Source organism: Pelophylax lessonae, assembly GCF_965119305.1.
Source record: "Pelophylax lessonae genome assembly, chromosome: 12".
Taxonomy (NCBI): Eukaryota; Metazoa; Chordata; class Amphibia; order Anura; family Ranidae; genus Pelophylax; species Pelophylax lessonae.
This window is the reverse complement of record NC_138779.1, coordinates 46,289,387-46,310,055: the sequence shown is the minus strand read 5'-3', so window position 1 is coordinate 46,310,055 and position 20,669 is coordinate 46,289,387. Positions and strand designations below refer to the sequence as shown.

Genomic DNA, 20,669 nt, shown 5'->3' with positions numbered 1-20,669 from the left:
GGTTATTATTATGATCATTAGTAATGGTATCTAAACTTCTATAATGGTTACTGCACTTCTTTTATTTTGGATTCTGCTTGCACATTGCTCTGCTTCAGTTTGGCCGCAGTGCAGGTGTAGCGCAGGGTACCCGCGGTTTTCACATGCGTCACCTGCAATTTCCCATAGACTCATTTTTGGTGTGCTTTCATTAAATGCACCAAAAATGTAGGACATAATAGAAGTTTGAGAAACTGCAGGTAACCCACATGAAAACCGCACCACACCTGTGCTGCGGCCAAACTGCAGTGAGTCAGTGTGAAAGTGCCCTAATTGTAACAAGTAGGTTTTTTTTTCCCACTTCAAGACCGCAATACATACCTATACGTTACGACTTTGAACCAGTTTACCAGGGCTTTCTCATGACTAGCTTTCTCATTAAAGTGTTCCAAGCAGCACATGAGCCACTGGAACGCTTTCAGAAGCAGTGGGAGGGGATGTCCCCACCCCCCTCCCACCGGTTTGCCCAAGAAACAATCCAACGGTGCGGCCTGGCTGGTCCAAGAGGCGATGAAAGACTAGATCCTCTTTGATCACCTCTATGGCCTTGAAAAACCAGAGCGACATCATGATGTCACTTCCGGTCCAGGCTGCATTTTTGGTTGGTGTGCCTCAAGATTCTGCCAGATTTTAAAGGGTGCCATGGTTAAAAAAAAAAGGTTGAAAAACACTGATCTAATTACAGTGTTCCAGTAGATCTTCCCAGTAAGCATTAATGTTTTATAGCTCTGGTCTCTGCGTATAGTGTATACTAGATATATACTAATGTGGTCATATCTGGCGATTACACAGGCAGGATCTGCCTCTTGCCTGTAGTGTTGTGCAGTGATTGAGCTTTACCTGTTTATATATAAAAAAACACAACTTGTTCCAAATCTAGTTGGTCTTATCTGAATGGCTGGTATAAAGAATATGACAGACAGAAATAAAGAATCTGAATGAAGTCTGAAGATGTGGGTTCTGTGGTCACCATTCTTCTCTTCCCTTCATTGACTATCGGACGTCTTAATATTTCACTGGTTGTTTGCTTGTTCCAGGTCAGCAACTCACAAAAAGTATGAAGTCAAGGCCTTCAACGAAGTCCGAGCCCTTTTCCCTCTGTCCTGATCACTCTTACTAAAGTGGGATGCGAATTACATTCCCAGATATACTGGTGTCCAGAGGGATCAATTACAGATCTGTGCGTGAAAGTGTGATCAAAATAGGGAACAGCAACAACGTGTGAAAAATGACTTTCAAGAACAGTCTTGATAAAAATACAAAATGTTCACTGACTGCAGAGACCCATTTCTCCTTACACAGTACTGCATTGTTATACTCTCTCTGTATGTGTGTTGGTGGTGTGAATACTTTGCTTTAGGCATCAATGTACAGAGATGGCGGCTCACCTGAATGTCCCACACACACTCTCTGTTGGGGGGGTAGTGCGCAGGGTAGAACGGCGTATTTAACACTCCACTGGAATCCCGAATCGTTCCTCCACAGACTGCAAGGAAATCAGAAGAAGCATAAAAGGCTTGCAGACAATTCAGATTACGTACATCTCCTGCAAACTTTAATTTGTATTTTAGTAGAACTCTCCTTTCCATTTCAACATTTAGCCAGTCAGTATCTTCAGAAAATTTAAAAAAACAGTAACTTTCTTCTTTTATTCAAAGCAATCAGCTTGCAAGAGGAATTCTTGTCCCTTTGCTCCTGTAGTTATCTCAATGTCCCTCTCCCAGGAACATGCACAGAGTTTCATTTCGAATTGTAGACATGACATTAGAATTCTTATTATTGGACTGCAGTTGGTACAGAAAAATATGGCATGCTAAATGAGCTCTAATTTTATGTGATATCTCATGCAATATTGTTTGAGAGGCCACCTTAGCCTGCCTAAAGAGTAAATACCTCGTTTGAATCCAAAAGTCAAAGTGTTACTTCTCAACATCCTCCCCACTGCTTCAGCTCTCGCTGCAATTAATTGCTGTTTAGCTAGTTCACCACCACCCATGCCTGTGGATTTACCAATCCATATATTTCTTACTCTGTACACCGCCCTGGAAGCTGTGTATCAGAAAAATGCCAGCAGTGATGAGCGGTGATTGGTCAGCACGGTCACGCGACCGTGATGACCAATGAAAATCACTTCTTTCTTTCCAGGACAGATTCTCAATGGTCAGCTTGGTCATGTGATTTGCTGACCAATCACCTCTCACCATTGCTGGCAATCTCACAAACAGTCCCCAGGGCTGTGTATGAAGTGAGAAGAATGGCAGTTGGCAGACATGGGTAGTAATGAATTTGCTAAATAGAAATAAAGTGGAACAGGGATTAGAAGAGCGGAAGAGGAAATATTTCCATTTTTGGATGCAAAAGTGGAATGATTCTTTAAGTTCTGTCCCGGTATGATGAATGAGGGCCAAACAAGGAATCTAGCTGCACTTCAATGAGATCAGCGACGGTAAAGCTTTATTGTCCTGAACAACACACACAAATGGTCCACCCAGAGCCCCCCACTTTGACATGTTTCCCGCACTAAGGGTTTAATTGTAGAGGTTGTAGGACATAAAGAACTTGCTGGGTGAAATGTATTAGTTCGTAACATGTGGCACCTATGAAGAGCAATCTTACGTGTAGTTTTCTGGATCTGATAAAATTCTGCCATGAATCCAGGATGTTTTTCTTTGTCGTCTGACACTAGTGTTACCAACATGACATTCTGCGAGGAGACGAAGGTGAGGTTGTAGGAGGGCGGATAACTGCCACATAGCCTGCAACAAAAGAGCTTCAGTAAGGAGACGGAAAACTTTCACAATATTGACTTGAAAAAAAAAATTATTTTGTATGTAATCTATGTAACACACGAGAAACAAAAAAAAAAAAAAACATTTGATCTGTATGAATACCTAGTTTTACCGTGGATTAAAAGTCTACATTTTATTCTAGAATTTGTTCTTTTTATGACGACACTAAAATTACATTTCTGGTACAAAATATGGCAAAGTTATAATTTACAAATATAAAAGGCTTTTTTTTTTTTTAACCCTCATCTACACGGGTACTGACACACGTAGAATGTGAAAAGGCCCTTTGTTTATTGGGCTTGAGCTGCCAAGAGCTCCATGCAAGCATTGGAGATGACAAGAGCATGGAATCAGTCCTGATGTGTGGTCCCCAAAACATGTTGGCTGTAGCACCTGCTATATGCATTAAAACCGTGCAATCTGCATTTTTCTTGGTATACCCTTCTTTTTCTTTGTATGGACAATTTAATTTATCGTTATACATATTTTGCTACACAATCCAACAGAAATACCTCTTATTTTACGTGAATGTGCAGTTTGTGAAGAACATTCATTCCTAAATTTTGAAACATCTGTCACAGGGTTGTTTCCCTGCTTTTTATTATGGTTTTGCTTAACCACTTAAGCCCCGGAGGATTTGGCTGCTAAACCACCAAAGGGTATTTTGCGATTCGGCACTGCGTGACTTTAACGGACAATTGCGCGGTCGTGCGACGCTGTACCTAAACGAATTTGGCGTCCTTTTTTTCCCACAAACAGAGCTTTCTTTTGGCGGTATTTGATCACCTGTGCGATTTTTTGATCATGCGCTATAAACAAAAAAAGAGCGTAAATTTTGCAAAAATAGCAATATTTTTCCCTTTTTTTTATATGAAATTCCCCCCCAAAAAAATGTAAAAATCAAAATTTTTTAATATTTTCGGCCAATTTGTTTTATGCTACCTATGTTTGGTAAAAAAAAAAAATCGCAAAAAGCGTATTTTGATTGGTTTGCGCAAAAGTTATTGCGTTTACTAACAAAGGGAAAGATTTTTGTCATTTTTGTTGTTTTTTTTTTTTAACGCGTAATGGCGGCGATCTGCGATTTTTTTTGCGGTACTGCGACATTGCGGCGGACAGATCGGACCCTTGACTGACATTTTTGACACTTTTGGGGTTACCAGTGACATTTCTACAGTAATCAGTGCTATATATATGCACGGTTACTGTAAAAATACACTGGTAGTGAAGGGGTTAACTTTATTTGAGAGGGAGGGGCTGTGTGTGTCCCTAGGGGCGTGATTCTAACTGTGATTGGCTGTGGCTTCAACTGTATGCAGAGTGATCAATGGATCTACATAGTAGATCCATGTGATCATCTCTCATACAGAGAGGAGAATGACAGGCAGCTTGTTTACACAAGCTGCCTGACTTTCTCCCTCTCCCCCGCCGATCGCAGAGTGGCCGGCGGCGATCGGGTCCGCCGGTCACACGCGTGGGGGGGTCCGTGACCACGCGGGAGCGGGAGCGCGCCTCCGGCGGCGCGCGCTCGCTCCCTAAACCCTCACAGGCGAGCGACGTAGACCTACGTCACTTTGCCTGTGAGGGGCTGACCGCCGCCGTAGATAGTCGTGCGGCGGTCGGCAAGTGGTTAAAATGGAAAATAAAAATGATTGAAGAAGGAATAAAACCTCAAACTTGGACTCTAACCCTCAGTGTGGCGCTTCGAACACCCAGCAAATAGCACAATGGCAGCAAAGATGTCCAGTGTGCCCCCTCACCAAAAAACTAACAGTACAAACAACTCCTACAATCTATAACTCACTTTAACAGCAAAGAGCACATGGAAGAGTGACGAATGAAGAAAAATTCCCAACTCAACTTACCAGCTTGCCTGCATCAAACAGTTGTACCGTTGGTTATTTGGGGTGGGGATGCACTGGACACCTTCGCTGCCATTGTGCTATTTGCTAGGTGTCCAATGCGCCCCTGAGCCTTTAAAGGAGGGGTGGGGTCCTTTCAGGTATACCTGCTTAAATCTAGCCATTACTATATTTGTGCTCCTACTATGGAGGCTCTCAAAGTTTATAGTTAGGACTGCAGATAAATACTGGGATGCCTTATCGCGGCCACTGCAGCGTACGCATGTATTTGCAAATGTGTGCAAACTAAACCCCTGTTTTTAACTTGAATTTTAAGACAGGATAATTTGGTTTGTTGCAGGCTGGCTAGCAAGTTGAGCTGAGAATTTTTGTTTGTTGTTAATCAAAAAGTTTAGTCAAAAGTAAAAAAAAAAAGAAAATTGCACATGGCACATTACTTCTCATACTTCTCATACCATCAAAGTGAAGTGTTCCTTTCACAGTAAAGGCAATACACTAAAGAAAAAATAAAGTAAAGCTGATTCAAGAAGCGTTGGGAGATCTTCTTGCACTCACTTTGTCATGATTTTCGGCTCCACAGCAGTCAGGGAATCATAAATGTTCACATAATCTCCTTTGTTTGTTTTGCAGGTCTCCATCTTGAAGGTTTTGAAATGAAGAAGGATCATGTGACCCGCATCGGCCCGCAGCTCCCACTGGCAGCGGGAATTGGGTGGATATGAAGCATGTGGGAATCCAGGAGTAGAGAATTTTGTTGCGGATCCAGCCGTGGCGTGCAGGAAAAACATACATTTGTCTGAAGGAAACATAAGAAAGTTAAAAAAGAAGAAGAAAAAGTGGCAGGTTTCTGGGAAAACATAAAAATGGGTAAATTCACAAGAGGTTGCAATGGACTAAATACACAAATGTAACCTATAAACAAATCTGGCTGCATGCTCCAGTACATTATATGCTAAAGTTTATTATAGCAGGAGTGAATATGAAATATACAGGAGGCCTGGCAGGTCGTTTTTTTTTTATTGACGTTGTACAGAAAGCCATACTGTATTATTTTAAAGTGAACAGGCTGGATTTCATCCCCCCCCCCACCCCGGGAGTTACATTGTATCATATCAAGGTTAATAAGAAGTCACTGCAGAACAAAATGTAAAACTCAGATTTTTGCCCATGATATTAACTCCTTGCAATGCAAGTTTTTTTCCTACAAACCCAATTGTTTTGTCCCCGGTAAAGCAAAATAAATATTTCACTTACTGTCTCGGAAATTTCTGGCCAGCAGAGGATCAGTAGCTGAAAAAGCAAGCAGAGAAATGGTTAAAATATTATGCTGTGTTTTCACACTTATTGTGATTTTCAGAGATTATCCAACATCATTTATAGGGGTAAACATTATACAACATCATTTATAGGGGTAAAGTTAAGGATGAAGAATTATTGTAATACAATTATTAGCCAGGAGGGGGTGCAGGCTTACAGTTGAGAATTTGGAGAGCGCAGGAAGAGGGTCTATATGGGAAGTCAGAGCAGTGCTGTATAGGTATACTGTAATATCGGGGAATTATAGAACCATACTACACATAAGAGACTATACTGATGAGACAGATCAACATTCCCAGAAATGCGGTAACAGTACTAACTTAATATCTCCTATGTTTTGAGTGTTTATCCGGGTATTTAATTTCCTACAGTCCCTAGTGGGTTAGTCAGCTTCACCCATTCTGGCCCTTTAGTGTCAGAATTTGTGTGACTGTGATGGGACATTAGAGCATAAACTCCTCTGGTGCAGAGACTAGTGACTTGCCCCGTGTTCTCTGTACAGCACTGCAGAATATGTCAGAGCTATATACAACAAATGAAAAATATTATTAGGGTGCGATTCTGGGGGGGGGGGGGCATTAGCATTTAAACTGTTCTCTGTACACCACTGCAGAATATGTCCGCACTATATAAATGTATAATAATAGTGTAACTGTGGTGGTGAATTGGAACGTAAGCTGCTTTGGTGCAGAGACTTAAATGAATGGTTCAGAGCTCTCTGTACAGTACCGTGGAATATTCATATTACCAGGCTGGTGAGTGGTTGCTAGGATTTCCCGACAACCAGTCAGCTACTGTTTAATTTGAAAGGTTAACTTCAGCTACTGCCGCCCCCATCCAGTGCTGTGATTCTGGCCACTGTCCAGTGAAGGGGAGAGCAGCAAAGGCTTAGGGGAAGAACTGGCAATACAGGGCTGCCTAATCTATCCATCCGCTGCCCATGACCCCTGTTCTGGCTAGTGTTGGGTGCAGGAGTGCACTCGGCACACCGCTGCGACTCTGCAAGTCTATGGCACAGGTGATCTGTGACTCACATCCACAGACTGTGACCCACATGAGTCAGCCCCAATTTGTCTCAGCCCTGCGTGCGGCCCCAGCCCCCGGGGCAAATGCTCGGTGTGCCCTATGGCCAATCCGGGCCTGTTTAAATGGTACACAGAGGAGCAGATTGGCAGAAACTGCAGCAAGTGCTGGTACAGGGGAGGTCTGACCAATATCGGTAATATTTGTACATTTTTGACAGATACCAATTATTTGAAAAATTGTAAATACCGGCCCTAATAATCAGCTGCTCCGATAATCGGCCGACCCCTAATATAAATGTATCACAATATTAGTGTGTGAATATGATGGGACATTACAGTGTAAGCTCCGCCGCTGCAGGTATGTAGTGACTGGTATGGTGGACTCTATGAAGCACCTCTTTGGATGCTGGCAGCAGATGTCTACTGAACAATGACATTACTTACGATAAGCTACAAAGGAATCCACATACAGGGCGATTCTCTGACGAAGAGTGACAGTTTGCACTTTCAACTCCGACATGGCCGCATCCAGATCGGCCTCCAGATACGCTGGCACAGAAAATTCAGACCAGTAGTAGCTGATGACACTGCCCTCACTGAATGAACAAGGGGAAGCACAAGGTATTATTTTGAATGGTATCACAACTAAGCAGATTACAATACGGAGGTCTATAAAATAAATTGAGAGTGGTTCATCCTCTATAGACCAAGAAACACTGCACCATGAGCGCCCTCCATGGGTGCATGGAACCTTGGAGAGAAAACATCCTTAGAAGTGGAAACCGAGCCACCAAGAGATCTGCAGCACTATACATTAGAGAGTGGTGCTGGGAGAAGGGTGTTCTGATTTGTAGTGATGTCTGATATCAGGCTCTGTGTACACTTCAAGAACCTCTAAACTCTATTTTACTGTCTGAGATCACAACTAAAATTCACTCATAGCGATTCACTTAGGCATTTGCAACACATTTCTGGCACTGTGTGTATGGTATAATCAAGAGCATTCCACCAAATGTTGCAGAGTTTTCATACATTTTCATTCTTAGTACCAACGTATATGACTAATTCAGGTTGCTTTTATTTACTCTATGGCGCGATTACTGTAACAAATTCATAAAGAAATTTGGTCATATCAGTGATAAGGAAAGTGGAAGTAAGACCTCTCCAATGTTGGGTGTAAACTGAGTCGCATCATCGAGACCATTCTGTAACAACATTTGTCTTTAAGCTCCTCTGGTTCTAATAATTGATGTCTCCATTAATTTTCCCGACTTCTCCAAATAGTTTCACTGCCTGTAAACTCCAACACTATGCAGGAGGGCTGCTTGTGACAGTTCTGTCAGAGGTGCCACAGATTCATAGACACCTTTACCAACACGTGTATGAATCTGTTGCAAATTCAAACATTTCCCCCATTACTGTACCGTGTGACGGATTTCTAAAGATCATCTACAACAGGGTCTCCCTCCAATAGCTGAACATTTACACCAAATTTATAGAAAAAAAAAAAAAAAAGTACATACAATGAACTACAAAAGACAAACAAGAATTCCCATTACCTGAACGCAGTCACCTTGCATTGGACAAAGTGGGGACCAATCGCTTGATTGCCTTGGTACGTTTTCTGCAACTGTAGAGGGAACATAAGAATACGATCTGATCAGAAAAACACAAACTAGAGCAATGAACACCACTAGAGCCAATGTGCAGATATATCTCATGTGATGACTTTGCCCTAGCATCTGCTGCCATTGGCTGTACAAGACAGATTATTAGGCAGGTAATTACAAAGCCTGGACTACCCAACTCCTGGACATCACTAAAAGTCTGCCACTGGCTGGTGGACTATAGCGTGCTGTGCAAAAGCAGCCCACCTGTATGCCTACAGTAATGCACTGCTTTCCAAAGACAGAGTTTGGGGGTGATCTGAAGCACATGCATTTTGCACTCATCGGAGGTCTGGAGTGCCTGCACTGGCACTCATCGGAGGTCTGGAGTGCCTGCACTGGCACTCATCGGAGGTCCGGAGTGCATGCATTCAAATTGGTTTGAGGTCTGAAGTGTACAAACTAGAGCCATTAACACCACTACTGCCAATGCGCAGGTATATCTCACGTGATGACTTTGCACTGGCATCTGAGGCCTGAAGTGCAGACATTGGAGCCAATTTGGGGCCTGACGTGCATGCATTGGGGCTGATCCAGAGTCTGAAGTGTATGCAATGTAGGGGAACAGGATTTGTCTGTGCATTTCCACTCATAGTTGTACAACTAATGACATGTTAAATGATTATTCTATAATAACTGAATTATACCCTTTCGCTGCCAGGCCCTGTGCTCCACTTTTAAACTTAGCTGGCCAGGCCATTTTTGCAATTTTTCCATTGCTTTTTTATTTTTCCCTTACAGCTTTCAGAGTTTGTTAAAGACCCCCCAAAGCATATATTTTCTGAAAGCATAGGACCAGTAGCATAAAAGGAAGATGCTACTGATTGTTAAGGCCCCATGGTTTCTGCCCAAATGTTTACGAAATCAATATTTTCGCTAAAAATACACTAAAATCATTTAGGCTCCGTTCACATCTAGGCGTTTTGGGGCGTTTTTGGGGAGTTTTTCTGCTCTAGGATCAGCTCTCAAAACGCCCAACAAGAAAAATCCTATTCATTTCAATGGCCCCTGTTCACATCTGAGTGTTTTGACGCTGTAAGCAAAACGCCCAACGCTCAAAAAAGTACATGAGCTTCTTTTTGGGCAGATTACAGGCGTTTTCCATTGGTTTCTATTCAATCTAAAAACGCCTGCACAAAAAACGCCTGTAAAAACGCCTGTAAATCGCAGGTAAAATCGCGCGAAAACGCTACGCTCAGCAGTGCTATAGGTCCTGGCAGTGAAAGGGTTAAATTGTCATTAGCAGTACAATTGAAAACAAATTATACAATCTAAAGCTAGCCATACACTTTAGAATTTTTATATGAAACAATTGGGTTTCAGAACATTCATTTTCATTTCTAAAGAGAGGTAAAGTCAAACAAACAGAGGTTCATTTTTGTGAAAGTAGTGATGAGAAAATTTAGAAGGAGCAGGATGGATATTCGTCAGACCATTCATCCCAAACGCTACTAGTGTAAGGCCAGCTAGGCGCTACTGTTCACTACCATGCCCATTGTCTATTGCATGTGAACATGACACTTAAAGTGCCACAGTCTGGCCCTCCTATTGTATTGTGTTTTGATGAAGACTTCATAGCCAAAACGCATCCAACATATAGCCTGTACCTGTGTACCCATGTAACAAATAAAGTACTGGTATTTAAGAGCATCTGAGTTGACCGCTTCCTGATTCAAGAATTTTACCTATGGGACCTGAACGCCCTTGCTAGCGCACCGGATTACAGTTCGTGAACTTCCACATTCGTAGTAGAGCTTTCTCTTATAGTCTGAAGGACAATAAACTGGCCCTTTGTTTTGAAAGTTTGAAGACACCAGAACTAAAGGAATATCAAAGGAATATCAAAGATTGAGACATTGATTCAAGAAGGAATGCTTCTGGTTAGTCAGGTTTTATAAAGATGGATTTGTTAATAACCTCAACTAAGCTGAATTAAAACAACTAAATTGCCAGAAGAAAGTTCAATACCATTTCAACTACTTTGGAGGATAGATCAGCGAACTCTGGTGAGGATGGATTTTCATAGGCCTCAAGGAACGGATAATTCGTCACCCTCAAGTAGCCAGAATAGACCTTCTGTACTGGGGCATTCCGATCTGCAAGACAGAACATATACTGAGAGCTGAGCACAGAGCATCAAAATGTTACCAGCTATTAAACAGGAGAGATACCAAGACTTACATGCGAAGTGCCAGACCAGAAGCCCAACAGTGAGAGAGAGGAGGAAGGCGCCAACCACCAACCCCGCAATCAGCAGCTTCGTCTTTGATGCCATCTTCTCCACCTTCTTGGAGTTGGCGGCGGGAAGGAATTCCACCATTTCCTCGAAGCCATTGAGACTCTATAAGGATGAAAATGGCACAAATTAAAAATGAGCACATAACATTACATGAGTAATACGGACAGTAATAACAATACAAATAGCAGACAGCAAATCGCTTGCTGCTCCTACTTTATCCACACTGCACCCCAATCTTACAGAACTGGTGATCACCACTACAAAAGTTGCATGTCCCCAGGAACATGCAACTACACTTAAGCCCTGAAGAAGGAGAACTGAAAATCCCTGAAAGCATCTAATACCTACCTCTAATAAAATCAAAAAATATCTCCACATGCTGGAATACTAGAAATTCACCCACACTCTGACACGCAATCAGCCTAAATACAGCATGCCAAAGTGCAGGGGAGGCAAGCCTATCTCTGGTGTTCATGGTCTGTTCACACTACCAGCCCTTACTTTCCATTTTGCACAGAACAGCTCCATTTCCAAGCTCAGAACAGAGAAAAAGGAGCAAATAGTGAAGTACTATAGGTTGAAGTTTTATTGTGCAGTAAAAAAGAAACATACTTACAAAACAAAAAGGAAAAAAAAAAAAACAGGCATGTAAAATGCAAGGATACTTCAGCGAATGCCGTAACCAGCATATTTATTTATTTCTTTATTTTTATTTATTTTTTGTTATTGTGATTTGTTACTTGCATATTTATTTAATTTTTTTTATTTTCTAGTGTAAAAATACTATACACACACACACTCTGACAGATACAAACTTGGACACACAGGCCTAATTTCAGCTTTCTCATCACAAATCAGAGCTTGAATAATAACCTGAGATTATGAGTCAGCTCAGGACAAGATCACAGAAATGACTCAGGATAAAAAGGTGGAAGTTTTCAGTTTCTTCCAAATGAGTTTCTTCCTGATGAATCCTTCCATTGCTCCAAGGGATAAAAATAAAAATAGAGAGACGAAACACAAGGTGGTTTCAGGGGAAGATCATCACACAGGAATGTCAGAGAATCAAAGGAAACTTTCCAATGCATGGTGGGCGAAGGAGGAAGAGAAAAGGATACAGAATGTACAGAAATACATTGCGGGTGGGGAAAGAAACAAAAAGTGGTGTCAGCACAGCTATTTTTGTAGTACATTTAGTGCCGATTCACACTGATGCGAAGCGGGAACCCTGCGAATCCACTGCGGGTTCCCGCATCGCACCTGACTCGCAGGCAGCTCATTCACACTGTTATATGCGAATCGCTGGGTGTGTCAATACAAAGTTAAAGAGGAAGTAAACCCTCCTCTGACACTTGTACCTATAGGTAAGCCTTATTATAGGCTTACCTATAGGTACTGCAAATATCTCCTAAACATGTACCGTTTAGGAGATATTTACCTTAGATGCATCCAGTGACGTCACTGGCGCATGCGCTCTGAAGGAACGGCCGCTGGTGCCGTTTCTTCAGAGCCCCGTGACGTGACTGTTGGCTCCCGCGCACGTGCGCGGGAGTGACGTCACCACGGCTCCGGGCAATCGGATGGCCGGATGCCGCGATCCCGGAAGACGGGCGACTGGACATGTCGCCCGTCATCCAGCTAAGCGGGCGGCACGGCGGGGGCTCGTTCTAAGGTAAGTATTTCATAATGAGCTAGTATGCGATGCATACTAGCTCATTATGTGTTTCTCTTGCAGGGTCAAAAAAAAAAAAAAAAAGGTTTACAACCTCTTTAATGACACCCCCAGATTAGTTGGCATATCGCAGTGCGAACTGTCAATTCAGACAGGAATCGGATAGCATAGATGTGAACACACATGCGATCCGATTCTGGTGTGGATCAAAAAAAGGGTCCTGCACGACTTTGGTCCGAATGCAATGCAAATTCAGCCATACAATCTGTATGGCCGAATTCGCTTTGAACAGACATTGCATGTGATTTGCATCGCAGTGCAGTGTGAATCACATGCAATGTCTGACATCGCTATAGTGTGAACTGACACTCAGTAGCATGTCCACCTTCCCCTCGTTGTTACTATATATTTCTTCTGTTTAGTAATCACTTTGTATCTGTTTACAATGTGCAGTTTCTTGATTACATTGTTTATGTTGTAGCTTTATAAAAAGGAAGAGATATTCTACTGAGTCAGCAATATGTGCTATAACCCCTCTATGTTTTCTTTGTTTTGCTTATCAGGAACATACCTGGGCGCTGATTGTGTCCTGCTAGTGTGTGGTGTGGGTATTTTTTTTTTTTTTTTGTGTGTTTTTAAGATTGTATTGTAGGTGTTTATATAGAACAATTTACATAATGCTTTTACATAGTACTTTTCCATCATTCCCTGCACTAATGAAGCTTTAGCACAGTACACACAGGCCAAAGATCGGCTGATTCACCAGGTTCCATGTGTACAGCTCTCTATACAAAAGAAGCCGGCTGGTGCTCCATGGGCCGGGGGGGGGGGAGGGGGTGGCAGACAGACTGCATTATACCCCCCCAGACCACACCAGGCCGCTGCACACCGTACACCCCCCCGGACCGCACCATACCCCCCCCCAGACTACACCAGGCCGCCGCACACCGTACAACCCCCCCCCCCCCCCAGACCACACCAGGCCGTCGCACACCGCACACCCCCCCCCCCCCCGGACCACAGCAAGACAGGAGAGATAGGAAGCAGGACAGGAGGGACAGGAGAGGACAGGACCCCCCCACTCACTCACCCTGCCTGGATGCAGCAGCAGGCAGCGGCTTCGGCTTCTTCCCCTTGTCTTCTGCGTCTCCTCCCTCCTCCATGCCCAATGGCATGGCTTCTCCTTTCGGCCAATCCGGAAATGGGTCTCAAAACCTGCTTCCTGATTGGCCAGGAGGAGGATCTGTGTGACAATAGCGAATTTTCATTTGCTGTTGCCACACAACTGGGTGGGCTCGGGGCGCATGGATAGGGAGGGGGCGGCGCCCCAGCACCCCATATACACCAGCCGCCACTGGAAGCCGGTCTAATGAAAAACCAGCTTTCGATCGGTGCTTTCAGCCAAAGGCTGCAAGTGTATTCTTGTGGGGGGTTGGTTCTCCCAGCAGGAGAAATTGCTACATTAACATCGGCCATGTTGATTTGGGGATCCGTCAGGTTTTTTTCTTCGTTCACCCTTAGTGAAAAAAAAAAAAACTGTGTGTACTAGGGATGACTGAGCTTCAAGTTCCCACACTATATAAGGCTACCTACACAGCAGCCATGTGTAGTGTGTTAGGAGTGGAGATTAGGCAGGGTAGTTCGTGGAGTGTGAGGTTTAAATATTAATAGATCAGCCAGTGTAATAGATATATAGATTTATCAGCTATTGCAGGAGATAGTGGAGTATATATATTTATCAGTTATTGTAGGATATATATCTACCATTGCCGTGTAGTGTAGGGCTGATTCTTATGTCACACAGTGTACTGCAGTCTGTTTAGTGCTGTGATTGTAGTGGGGCCACTGAAGTGTATTGTATACAACACATCCGTGTCACCCACTGATACCATTTTTTATCTCATTGAGAGATATTATATATATATATATATATATATATATATATATATATATATATATATATACATACACACATACACACACACACTATATATATATATTTTTTTTTTTTTCCTTTTCATTATTTATTATTATTATTTTTTTTTTTTTAAAGCAGCGTCAGGCTCTGTTGCTGCAATATTAATACTCCCCCTTCTTTGTCGCAGGCGCTAGAGTGTCCTCCTGCATCAGCAGCAATTTTGTTTTTTTTGCGCAGCAGCACTAATAGTAAGGGCATAATTGCTGCTCCCCTTGTGCATCTCAGGCACTATACCTTCAGCTCCAGAAGTGGGTGTTTTTTTTTTTTGGTGGTGAACCAGCACTAATAATCTAAGGGGCATAATTGCTGTACACACTTGTGCATCTCAGGCGCTATTCCTTTTGCCTCAGCAGGGGTTTTTTTTTTGGCTCTATTAATTTTTTAATAAAAAAAAATATAATAAAAACAGTTTATAGTGCACCAAGCACAAAAGTATTGCACCCAAGCACCATATTCCCTTTCCACACTTTATACTAAAAAGTTATAAAAATCCCCCCCAAAAAATAAAAACAATATTAAAACCAAGCACGCAATTATTGCACCCAAGCATCATGTTTCCATCACACATTCTATAATTATAACCCCCCCTCCCCCCCAAAATTCCCATCATGTCTGAAAGGCCAACAAGAGGAGGCAGGAGCACACAGGCCACTAAAAGAGGGCAAGCAGCCTGTGTCCACAGTGAAAAGTGGTGGCCACGGACATGGTGCATCCTCTGCAGGCGGGGCATGCTTGTCCTTTTTTTTTTCCAGTGCTGGCCGTGTTATTGAGCCACAACATGCAGAAGAGTTGGTGAAGTAGATAACTAAGCTGTCCTCATCCTACTCGTCTCTGTCACACAGGCTCATACTAGTTTGCCTTCCACCGCAGCTGCTAAAGTGGCCTGTTCCACAGGCTCCTTGTCTACAGCTACTCCTTCCATAGCCTCACCATCATGCATGGAGGAGTCACCTGAATTATTTGATCATAGTGTCAGTTGCATGATGCTGAGGGATGGGCAGCAATTCAAATGCTCTGATGTTGGTTCCCAGATTCAAGAAGGGAATAACGTGATCTTAGAGAGTGGGGGTTACAATGACGGACAAGAAACTAGCAGTCATGTTCCCACAGCTGCAGCATACTGCTAAGTTTGCTCTAGTGACGAGGGATGGGATGATGAGGCCACTGACTGTACTTGGGTGCCTGAGAGAAAAGAGGAGGAAAGTGAGGAGGAGGAGGTGGTGGAACAACTCCAACGAGGCAGGATGTGCTCCAGGGGCTGCCTTAAGGGAAGCCACCATATTGCATCACACCATAGAGCTCCACAGGTGCAGGGCGCTGCTAACTCCCCGCTGCCAAACGTTCATTGGTATGGGCTTTTATCAACACATGTGTAGTAGACTGCAGTGTTGCTGTTTGCAATCTCTGTCTGAAGCGGATCAAGAGTGACCAGAACACAAGCCGCTTGGGCATAACATGCTTGACAGGACATATGACGACCTGCCATGCAGTCCATTGGCAACAGCATCTGAAAGACCATCATAAAAAAAAAAAAAAAAAAGAAGAAGCATACTTCACCTTGCTCCTCACCTGAGCTCTCTACCCCTACTATACCTCATGTCTTCTCAAAAACCTGCACTGAGATGGATGATGGTATAGCAATGAGTGTCACAGATACTTGCACCCAATCTGCTAGCAGTACAGCACCTGTTGATTTGACCAGCAGGCTAATTTCCCTATCCCAGTTGCTGAACTGTAAAAAGAAATACTGTCCCAGCCATCCACATGCTCAGCGTCTAAATTCTAGCTTGGCCAAATTACTGGCACTACAACCGCTGCCTTTTCATCTGGTAGACTCTGCCCCCTTTCGTGAATTTGCGGAATGTGCTGTACAACAGTGGCAGGTTCCAAAAAGACATTTCTTTTCACGTAAAGCCATTCCATCTCTTTACATCATGTGGAAGGTAGTGTTTTGGCCTCCTTGGACAGAGCAGTCAGCAGGAAGGTTCACATTACTGCTGACTCTTGGTCAAGCAGGCATGGGCAGGGACATTCTATTTCTTTCACGGCGCACTGGGCAACTCTGCTGGCAGCTGGGAAGGATGCAGGGTTCAGTGCTGGAGCTTATTCTGCCCCCACGGCTCCAAAAAGCTGGTGTTGATTCTGCCACATCTGTCAACTCCACCCCACCCCCTCCTCCTCGTCCTCTATGTCCTCTTCTGCTTAATTGTCCTCTGAATTCAACCTGCCCACCAACCGCCTAATTTGTGACATGCCCACCAGGTGGAACTCAACATTGGCAATGCTGCAGCTGCTGCACATGCAGCAGAGGGCCATCAATGAGAACCTGTGTGAGTATGGCACAAGGACAGGCTCAGGGGAGCTTGGCTTCTTTTCGCCACACCACTGGCTGTTGATAAAGGATGAATGCACTGTCCTGTCACTATTTGGGGAGGTCACAAGGATGGTGAGCCGGGACAATGCATGCATCAGTGACACTATCCCTCTAGTCTTCCTGCTGGAGTACACGCTTTGTGGAATCATGGACATGGTACTTGAGGCAGAGCAGCGGGAGGAAGAGGAGGACTTCAGTTCCTCACAATGCCCCCTTTATGCAGATGTAATTCCTGCGGGGCGAGAAAACACACAGGAGCAAGAGGAGGAGCAGCAGACGGATAAGGAGGAGGAGGAGTAGCAAGAGGAGGAGGATTGTGGCAGCATGGATGTAGAGGATGACATACAGCAGTCTTCAAGGGATGGTTGTAATTCCCCAGAAACCCCATGAGTTGTTCATGGCTGGGAAGAGGTTGCTCCTGACAATGTCATCCTTAGTGACCCAGAGGACTCAATCTCATGCCTCCTCAAACTTATGCTGCATGAGCTCCCCGATTCTACAAAGCCTGTGAAAGGACCAGAGGATCTGTGGTATCAAGGAGAGGGATTATTACTGGTTAGCAACCCTTCTTGATCCACGTTACAAGAGTAAAGTTGCAGAGCTCATCCTGCCTTCACAGAGGGAGCAGAGGATGAAACATCTTGGGAAGGCCTTAAAGAAAAAAATGTGTAACACCTTTCCAGACACTGGGAGGTTAATGTTCTCTGAACGTGTTTTTGAAAGCATCATTCAGCCAAAGGAGGAGAGGTGGAGAAGGCGGCCGGCTGACCGGTGCCTTTAACCAATTCTTTAGTCCTTATCGCCCAGGGCTGTTAGGTTTAGGCAACCACCGGCAGCTTCTCCATCATATGGTGCAGGATTATCTAGGGGCAAGAGCACACTTTGAGACCTTTCCAACTGAGCATTCACTGGGTTACTGGGTCTTGAGAATGGACCACTGGCCAGAACTTGCTCAATATGCAATGGACCTACTGGTCTGTCCTGCTTCCAGCGTGCTTTTTGAATGGACATTCAGTGCTGCTGGAGGTTTTGTGACGGACAAAAGAGTGCATCTGTCCACAGACTCCGTTGACCAGCTGACTTTTATTAAAATGAATCTGTCCTGGATCAAGCCCCTGTTGCTGATGTAACTGATTGAATTTGCTAGGGGTCTGCCATCCCTTGAAGACTGCATATTCTGCCTATCCTATTTCTCAATCTTTATAATGCTAGCTTCCAACAATGTTTTTGGTTTAGGGCACCACCAACACACAAGGCCTAATTTTTCTGCACTTTTATGACGGGTGCATGCAATTTTAATTTCGTATAATTTTTTACAGCAGGGCTTTTTTTTCCTGTGCCCAGCAAGAGTAACTGTGAGGAGTTGCGGTGTTCAGGCACCACCAACAACCAAGGTCCAATTTTTCTGCACCTGTATGACAAGTACATGCGATTTCAAATTTGTATCAAATTTTTAATAGCAGGGCTCATTCCTGCGTGTTTTTTTTTTCTTTTTATAATTTTAGCGTACCAGATCCAAATCTATACCAGACCCAACGCCGTTTTTTTCCTTTTTTTTTATCTGTATTGTGGGGAGCCGACAATACATTACAGCTGCAAGCAAGTTTAAATGACATTTTTTCCTTTACAAATGTCAGTATTGCTGTAGCAAGAGCTATACATCGTACAAATGCACCACTTTGAAGGCACATTAGGGGGAACCCCCAGGCATGATATTTAAAGGATTTTTTCATTTTTATTGTTTCACTTTAAACATCGTTAAAATCACTGCTCCTTTAAAAACGATTGTTTTAAAAAAACATTTTTTGCATTGGTGCATGTCCCCCAGGTCAGGACCCGGACCCCCATACACTTTTTTTGGGCAATAACTTGCGTTTAAGCCTTTAAAAATTAGGACTCTTGTTTTTTCAGGTTCAAGTCCCATAGACTTTAATGAAGTTTGAATGTTCGAACAAACTTTTCACTTCTGGAGCGAACAGAACAGGGGGGTGTTCGGTCCATCCCTAGTGTGTACCCAGCTTTTCGATCTAAGGTCCTATCTCCCATCTATACACACATACATACTACGAGTCAATTTACACGGTTTTCACAAAAATGTTTATCACCTAAAGACCTCAACCATACAAGGTACATCCAAAGAAAATCACTAGGACTGAATGTCAGGGTGACTGCGGGCTCCTGGACCCAGACAGAAGCTCCTGTGTATGATCCCAGTAAACAAATATGATGTAACAATATTCTTATAGTAAATATCTTTTTTTTTTATATGGCACATAACATAAAACATGTGCATTTGGCTCGTTGAAACAGAAAAGCATAACATGGTACAACTTAAATCAATAGACCCACACAGGGGTCTAAGAGAAGCATCATGTGGCGAGTTGGTTAGAGAGAAAGGCAGGAAGGCAAAAGTGTCAATACAGCGATAAATACTGCAAAGCAACATAGGCAGAATCTATAAATTAGGGTTTCTCAACCAGGGTTCTGTGGAACCCTAGGGTCCCTCCTGAGGTTGCTCGGGGTTCCTTGAGAAATAGGCAATTTCTGCCTCTCAGATAAGTTTCCAATGACACCATTGTTCCTTCTAGCTATCTGTAAGGGGGTAATTCTTCCCAATGATAAGAGTATGGAGCATTCTTCCCACTGACTGTCACACTAATGTGTCATGATTTGTAGATTTTTCATTTTTAGCAGGGGTTCCCCGAGACCAGGGATTTATTTCAAGGGTTCCTCTGTTTTGAAAAGGTTCAGAATGGCTGCTATAAACTGGTAAAACTCTCGTCAAGGCAGCTCTTAAAGAGGAAATGAACCCAGTGTGTTTTGGGTTTTTTTTCCCCTGAGAAGTAAAAAGCATACTAGCACATTATGCGACACTTACCTCCAAACAAAGCCCTTGTCATCCACTCTGGAGGCCGCATCCATTTTCTGTCTTCCTTCCTGGTCTGCAGACTCCAGGCTATGCTACTGGCCAGGAGCGGGTCACGGCACAGGGCTCTGAAGAAAAGGCACGGGTGGCCGTTTCATCAGAGCGCATGCCCCAATGACGCCATCGGCTGCATGCAATGTAAACATCTCCTAAACAGTGCAAGGCCCAGACCCTGTAAATATCTTATTTTAAAGTGGTATTAAACCCAAAAATAAAAAATCTAAGGATTGGTAAACTGCAATATAAGTGATGGCTGCATTCATTTTATTTTAGTTTTTTTTTCCCTTGATTTCATCTGGTGATCCTGCTAGTAAAACATTGCTTGCCTAAAGCTGGCCACACGTCACTTCCAGTAACCCCTGCTTACGTCCTATGCCCATAGGGCGTAAGCGGAGGTGACATTAAAACTGTTACAAGCAGGACGCTTTTAACTTAAAATGTGAATTTTTTGCTGCAATTGTTCAATACATTTTTATATATACTGCACTATGAGAGCATCCTCTTGTACTTTTTATCCTGCAACATATAGTGGGAAGTGGCTTGAGCGACCCCTGAGAGTACCAGCCAGCGACAGGGCCAATATAGCACTGGAGATTAAAGGACAAAGGACGACAAGAGGCAAACAAGCTACATGGCTATTCCAAGGAGGATTTGATACTACATGCCTATTCCAAGTATCATTGAGATGATAGGCTAGAGAGCACAGTGGTGGCATGTAGATGAAGAAGAGCACCATATAAGGAAACCTACACGGGATACACTTGAATGTTCATTGAGGACT

General features: G+C 43.4%; 1 protein-coding gene across 1 annotated transcript in view; it reads right to left on the bottom strand.

The window, feature by feature from the left end:
* Nucleotides 1-20,669, bottom strand: part of ST14 (ST14 transmembrane serine protease matriptase) — an 87,983-nt gene that overhangs the window by 32,867 nt on the left and 34,447 nt on the right. Inside the window, exons 2-9 of the mRNA XM_082273865.1 lie at nt 10,881-11,040; nt 10,668-10,795; nt 8,592-8,662; nt 7,477-7,628; nt 5,945-5,980; nt 5,246-5,486; nt 2,656-2,795; nt 1,428-1,525 (exon numbers count right to left, since the gene is read on the bottom strand). Of these exons, the coding sequence (XP_082129991.1) occupies nt 1,428-1,525; nt 2,656-2,795; nt 5,246-5,486; nt 5,945-5,980; nt 7,477-7,628; nt 8,592-8,662; nt 10,668-10,795; nt 10,881-11,040 (1,026 nt within the window). The remainder of the gene's footprint in view (nt 1-1,427; nt 1,526-2,655; nt 2,796-5,245; nt 5,487-5,944; nt 5,981-7,476; nt 7,629-8,591; nt 8,663-10,667; nt 10,796-10,880; nt 11,041-20,669) is intronic.